The sequence below is a fragment of the Neovison vison genome, chromosome 11, assembly GCF_020171115.1.
Source record: "Neovison vison isolate M4711 chromosome 11, ASM_NN_V1, whole genome shotgun sequence".
In the NCBI taxonomy this organism is placed as follows: domain Eukaryota; kingdom Metazoa; phylum Chordata; class Mammalia; order Carnivora; family Mustelidae; genus Neogale; species Neogale vison.
Genome location: NC_058101.1, coordinates 54,722,688 through 54,729,779, shown reverse-complemented (window position 1 = coordinate 54,729,779; position 7,092 = coordinate 54,722,688). Strand labels below are relative to the sequence as shown.

At 41.5% G+C, this 7,092-nt stretch overlaps 1 protein-coding gene across 1 annotated transcript; it reads right to left on the bottom strand.

Moving 5' to 3' along the window:
* Positions 1–5,028: 5,028 nt before the first annotated feature.
* Positions 5,029–6,757, bottom strand: LOC122890430 (vimentin-like). The gene is given in 2 exon segments (XM_044226029.1): positions 5,029–5,763; positions 5,765–6,757. Coding segments are annotated over 2 exon segments (1,401 nt in total). The 5' UTR covers positions 6,704–6,757; the 3' UTR covers positions 5,029–5,301.
* Positions 6,758–7,092: the final 335 nt, after the last annotated feature.

Sequence of the window (7,092 nt, the reverse complement as noted above, 5' to 3'; positions counted from 1 at the left end):
GTTGAGCAGTCAACAGAAGGTGTGAGCAAGAATGTTGGAGGATTTGAAGCAGGAATTGGTAGATAGTGGGAAGGAGAAGGAAAAAAACAATGATTTGGAAAGGAAGACTAAATTATAAGGACCGCAACAGGGAATAGACATCTTAGGAAGGGATGTAGAATAAAGAAATGAGAAAAACAAGCAGATGAAACATAAAGAGATACAGTGATGAATGAGAAAAGATGGAAATAGAATAAAGACAAAGGAAATGCAATGTAAGCATAATTGGAGGTTACAAAGGGAAAACCCCAAGAAAATGTAATCTAACAGTTATATAAAAATACATATTATGAATGCTTCCCTGAAAAAAAAAGTTTGAAAAGGCATCTTAGTTTGGGCTGCTTTAAGAAATTATTCCGGGGCGCCTGGGTGGCTCAGTGGGCTAAAGCCTCTGCCTTCAGCTCAGGTCATGATGCCAGGGTCCTGGGATCAAGCCCCTCGTCGGGCTCTCTGCTCAGCAGGGAGCCTGCTTGCTTCTCTCTCTCTGCCTGCTTCTCTGCCTACTTGTGATCTCTGTCTGTCAAATAAATAAATAAAATCTTATGATGGCTGCATAGTATTCCATTGTGTATATATACCACATCTTCTTGATCCATTCATCTGTTGATGGACATCTAGGTTCTTGCCATTTGCGACAACATGGATGGAACTAGAGCGTATCATGCTTAGCGAAATAAGTCAAGCGGAGAAAGACAAATATCATATGATCTCCCTGATATGAGGAAGTGGTGATGCAACATGGGGGCTTAAGTGGGTAGGAGAAGAATCCATGAAACAAGATGGGATAGGGAGGGAGACAAACCATAAGTGACTCTTAATCTCACGAAACAAACTGTGGGTTGCTGGGGGGAGGGGGGTTGGGAGAAGGGGGGTAGGGTTATGGACATTGGGGAGGGTATGTGCTTTTGGGTAAATTGGAAGGGGAGATGAACCATGAGAGACTATGGACTCTGAAAAACAATCTGAGGGGTTTGAAGTGGCGGGGGGGGGGAGGTTGGGGTACCAGGTGGTGGGTATTATAGAGGGCACAGCTTGCATGGAGCACTGGGTGTGGTGAAAAAATAATGAATACTGTTTTTCTGAAAATAAATAAATTGGAAAAAAAAAAACAAAATAAATAAAATCTTAAAAAAAAAAAAAAGAAATTATCCCAGACTGAGTGGCTAAAACAATTTATTTCTCGTAGTCCTGGAGTCTAGGAAGTCCAAGTCAAGGTGCTGGCAGATCTGGTGAGGGCTCGCTTCCTCATTCACAGGTGGGAGTCTTCTCATTGTATCCTTACATCATGGAGAGCAGAGACACCTCTCTGGGGTCCCTTTTACAAAGGCACTAATCCCATTCACGAGACATACTCTCTTGACCTAATTATTTCCCAAAAGACCTCCTTCCTTATATTACCATACTGAAGCTTAAGAATTCAACATATGAATTTTGTGGGGACACAAACATTAAGTCCAGAGGGAGAGGGAGAGAGAGAATCTTAAGCAGACTCCATGCCCAGTGCAGAGTCCGATGTGGGGTTTGATTGCACAACACTGGGATCATGACCTGAGCCAAAATCAGGAGTTGAACCCTTAACCAACTGTACCACCCAGGTGACCCCAGAGACTACTATCTTCTTTTTAAATTAAATTTTATTTGCTTTTTTTTCTAATTAACATTTAATGTAATATTTGTTTCAGGGGTACAGGTCTGTGAATCATCAGTCTCACACAATTCACAGTGCTCACCATAGCACATAACCTCCTCAGTGTCCATCACCCAGCCACCCCATTCCTCCCAAACCCTCCACTCTAGCAACAGGTTGTTTCCTGAGACTGAGAGACAATACTATCTTTTAAAAGGCCCACTTAAAATTTTGGTTGGTGGCTGGCATCTGGGAACTTGAATTTTGCAAGTGTTCCCACCATTCAGAACTGATTAAAAAGTAGCTATCTGTGTTTAAATTGTTCATGCAAACATGGTTTATGCTAAACATCTGCTTTCCTTTTGAGAGGCTGGGATTTTGGTAGGTGCTGGTCAGAGGGTGTCTGTATGACTAGCTCCCACTAAAAATCTGGGGCACCGAGTCTTTAGTGAGCTTTCCTGGTAGACAGTATTTCACATGTGACATCACAACTTGTGGAGAAATTATACCCATCCTGTGTGACTTCACTGGGAGAAGACTCTTGTAAGCTTGTGCCTGGTATTCTCTAGACCTTTGCCTATTTTCATAGCACAAGAACAACTATCTACTGTGTTCTCTAAGTTTGCCTAGTGAATCATTGAACCTGGGGTTGCTATTGGAGACTCCCAACACTGATTAAGGCTAACTGTTGGAACAAAATACAAACCTTTTTAAACATCAGAAGTATAAAAAGAAAATGAAAGAGGCCACTTAGAACTTTATTCATCCATTCTTCTACATATAACACAACTAAAACCACAATTGTTGCATATCAGTAATTGTAAATGAGCTTAACTTACCTATTAAAAGAAAAAAGATCTTCAGATTGGATCATTAAAGCCCTATTTTGTGTTGAATCCGAAAGACACACTTACAAAGTAATTCAGAAATGTTAAAAATAAAGGTATGAACAAATTTATATGGACAAATGAAAACAAAATAAAAAAAAAACCAGTAGCAAGTGCGGTTTGCAGTCTAAAATATAGGATATCAAAATTTAGTTCCAAAGTCATTACATGAGGTAAAAAAAATTCAGTTAGCATGAAACTAAAATAGTTAAATAATGTTGAAGGATAAAATTTGCAATGAAGATGCAGTTGTCATTATCTTTGCAAGAAATTATGCAATAACCTTATGAAGGATAAAATAGAAGCAGTTAATAAAAAGTAGACATAAACCCAGTAGTAATGAAGAGCTTTCATTCATCTCTCTAGTTTAAGATTAGGAGGACAAAAATAAGTGTGGAGAAAACCTATACAATATGATCAGTAAAGTAGTTCTGGTGTGATAGATATCAAACTCTGATACGGTGATAATGGAGAATATATTCTTTTGAAATGTTTTGGAAACTGCCATAAAATTGTTTCTATATTAGGTCATAGTTCCAAAATGAAGGAAGAAGTAAGACAACGTTATTACAATATGGTAAAACTAAAAATTAATGGCAAAAGCATGAATGCAAAAGCTTTTCACCTTGAAAAAATGTTTTTTAAAGCTGTATTAGAGGACTTGAAGAAAAAGGAAAGGTGAGCAGAATATGCAGAATATCTTGACAAAGTTTAGTGAAAATACTGCATATGTGAGTCCTAGGGATAAATCACGCTTGAAAGAAAATGTATAGCCTTAAATATTTATAACAGTAAAAAGAAACAATAAAAATATGACTCGAGATAGAAAAAGAACAACAAAGTAAACCAAAGGAAAGTCCAAGGAAAGGATTAATGAAGATAAAAGCAGAATGGAAGGAGTTAGAAATATGATTAAAAAATAAAATAAAACATTGGTGATTTAAAAAAATTGATTAAATAAGGAAAAAAGGGAAGAAAGTACATATTTATGAGAAAAATGACGAGAAGGAAAAACAAAGCAAAAAGGGAAACTAAAACATCATAGAAAGTTATTTTGTGGAACAGAGTCTATGAAAATTTAAAACTAGAATGAAACAATTTGCTAAGAAAATATATTGTAGCACATAATATATATCAAATATGACAAGACTGACCCAGAAGAGAAAGAAAATCCCAACAGACCAATTTCCATAGGAAAAAAATAGAGAAATAGAGAAGTGCCGGCTCTCCCATTCATTGCCTTTGATCCTTCTAAATGTTGTTCTCTGATACCAGGGGCTTGAGGAACTGTTCCCTGGCCTTTCTTTACCTACTACCTTCTGCTGGTGGGAGCACTGAGGAAGGGGAAGTTAGGGGGTCTACGACTGGACTTTCTTCTAGTCTGTTGCTGTTTCTGTTTGTCACCCAGCAGGGGTGGTTGGTTCCACCCATCTGCTTCTAATGGGATCTCCAGAATGGGATCTTCACTGTTCTCTCGAGGTCTCAGCCTCCATTGGCTGAGGCCCTCCTCCTAGTTCCTAGGTTCTTGTAACTCCTTTGTCCTCCCCTTTGTTGCTCTGTCCCTAAGAGGAGTACTAGCTTGTTCCACTTATCTCTTGTGCCTCTGTTCCCTTCTAACTACTTCAGCCCTTTAAAACCTGTGTAATCCATTCCTTATATTAAATTCCATCTGTTGAAATATACAGTGTGTTTTCTGCCTCCTGACTTAACCTCTCTGTGCCAGTTTCCTTAGATATGAAATGGAGGTTAACAACGTTAAAATCATGATAATAATGATAATATAAACACTTACCTCATTAGGTTTTGTGACGATTAAATGAGTTTAATATATGTAATAACAGGTCTAGTGAAGAGGAAACGCTATGTCAATTATTGCTGCTGTCAAAAAGATTTACTTACCCTCCCTCCACAAAAACAAAGCACTTGGCTTGGACAGATTTATTGGAAACTTTCATGAAGACTTTAATATTTTCCATTGTTACTTTATTTGTAGCACAGAGAAGAAGACTTCCAAATCAATTCTTGTGGTACAAGTATAACATTAGTAACAAAGAACATTTAAGAAAAATTTTATAAAAAATACAATAAAACTGTCTCATTTTACAACGATGAAAAAAATCCCAAGTAAGGGATTAGCAAAGAAAATTCAGTAGTACATTGAAGAATGATCCGAATATTCATACTTATCAGAAATAAAAAAGGCTTAGGAGGAAATCTAGTAACATAATTCATCATGTTAATAGTTTTAATAGGTGTAGATTAATGTTGGAGACTCCAGGTCTCAGTCCATGTCTTCTCCTCTGTCTCTGCATTCACTTCCTTGATGATTGATCCTAAGTTCTGTTGACTTAATTTGCCATCCACCACCTATTTTTGTGTGGCCCTCAAGTTAAGAATGGTTTTTCTTTTTTTTTTTTTTTTTTTTTTTTGAGTTTTCCAAAGATTTATTGAAGCAGAAACAAGTTGGTCAGATACTTGTTGGAAAAAAAGCAGTTTTAATGGTATTCAAAAATACTTTTTAAAAAGTATTCTAGCACAAGTTTTCTTGGTAAACTAGATTATGTTGTAAACTTTTTCCTAAATCTTTTAAGAGTGTTGGTTCTTAAGAACTAGAGGTTATTCCTATTCCAAATCTATCTTGCGCTCCTGAAAAACTGCAGAAAGGCACTTGGAAGCTGTTTCTTTAAGATACGGATTTCTGTTTTTATTCTTGCTGGTAGTGACCGCTGCACCAACTCTGTGCCATCTTTACTCAAGGTCATCGTGATGCTGAGAAGTTTCATTGATAACCTGTCCATCTCTAGTCTCAACCGTCTTGATCAGAAGTGTCCTTTTTGAGTGAGTATCGACCAGAGGGAGGGAATCCAGATTGGTTTCCCTCAGGTTCAGGGAAGAAAAGTTTGGAAGAGGCAGAGCAATCCTGCTCTCCTCGCCTTCCAGCAGCTTCCTATAGGTGGCAATCTCAATGTCGAGAGCCATCTTGACATTCAGCAGGTCCTGGTATTCCCGAAGGTGACGGGCCATTTCTTCCTTCATGTTCTGAATCTCATCCTGCAGGCGGCCAATAGTGTCTTGGTAGTTAGCAGCTTCGACAGCAAAGTTATCCTCCATTTCACGCATCTGGCGTTCCAGAGACTCATTGGTCCCTTTGAGGGCGTCCACTTCACAGGTGAGGGACTGCACCTGTCTCCGGTACTCATTGGACTCCTGCCTTCGCCTGGCGCAGGGCATCATTGTTTCGGTTAGCAGCCTCAGAGAGGTCGGCAAACTTGGACTTGTACCATTCCTCAGCTTCCTGAAGGTTCTTGGCAGCCACACTTTCATACTGTTGGCGGACGTCTCGCAGAGCAGCCGTGAGGTCAGGCTTGGAAACATCCATATCGATCTGGACATGCTGGTCCTGAATCTGGGCCTGCAGCTCCTGGATTTCCTCCTCATGGAGTTTCTTCAAAAAGGCAATCTCTTCCTGCAAGGATTCCACTTTGCGCTCAAGGTCAAGACGTGCCAAAGAAGCATTGTCAACATCCTGTCTGAAAGACTGCAGGGTGCTCTCGGCTTCCTCTCTCTGCAGCATCTCCTCTTGCAACTTCTCCCGGAGCCGCATGATGTCCTCGGCCAGGTTGTCGCCCTCCACTTCGACGCGGGCCTTGTCGTTGGTGAGCTGATCCACCTGCCGGCGCAGCTCCCGCATCTCCTCCTCGTAGAGGTCCCCCAGGCGCGATTTGCCCTGGCCCTTGAGCTGCTCGAGCTCGGCCAGCAGAATCTTGTTCTGCTGCTCCAGGAACCGCACCTTGTCGATGTAGTTGGTGAAGCGGTCATTCAGCTCCTGCAGCTCCACTTTCTCGTTGGTGCGGGTGTTCTTGAACTCGGTGTTGATGGCGTCCGCCAGCGAGAAGTCCACGGAGTCCTGCAGCAGGCGCACGCCGGGCACACTGCTCCGCAGGCGCACCGCGGAGGAGCGCGTGACATACGTGCCGCCCGGGGACGAGGTGTAGAGGCTGCGGCTGGTGCTGGGGCGCAGGGCGCTGCCCAGGCTGTAGGTGCGGGTGGACGTGGTCACGTAGCTGCGCGTGGAGCTCGGCCGGCTCCCGGTGCCGGGGCCGCCGAACATCCTGCGGTAGGAGGACGAGGACACAGACCTGGTGGACATGGCTGCAAAGGGTGGCGGTGGGCTGGGCGGCGGCGGCACGGACGGGCGAGCGATTAGAGCGCTACTGCGTCTCTAGCGCGGGCGATCCCGGAGCGAGAGTGGCAGAGGACCTGGTTTTTCTTTTTTAAAGGGTTGTACAAAACCAACCAATCATACAAACAAAAAACCCCCAAAAGACAGAGATAGTGACACATAAAGCCTAAACTGTGTACTTAATCAGGTTTTTTAAAGAAGATTGTACTGTCGCTTGGATAAAATATAACAGCATTTGTTATGCGCTGACTTTTAAAACCATTTTCATGTAAGTACAATACATATACAGAAAAGAACACATCTCTAAGTGTACTACACTAAGAATTTCATAAAATGACCATACCTGTTTAGCCAGC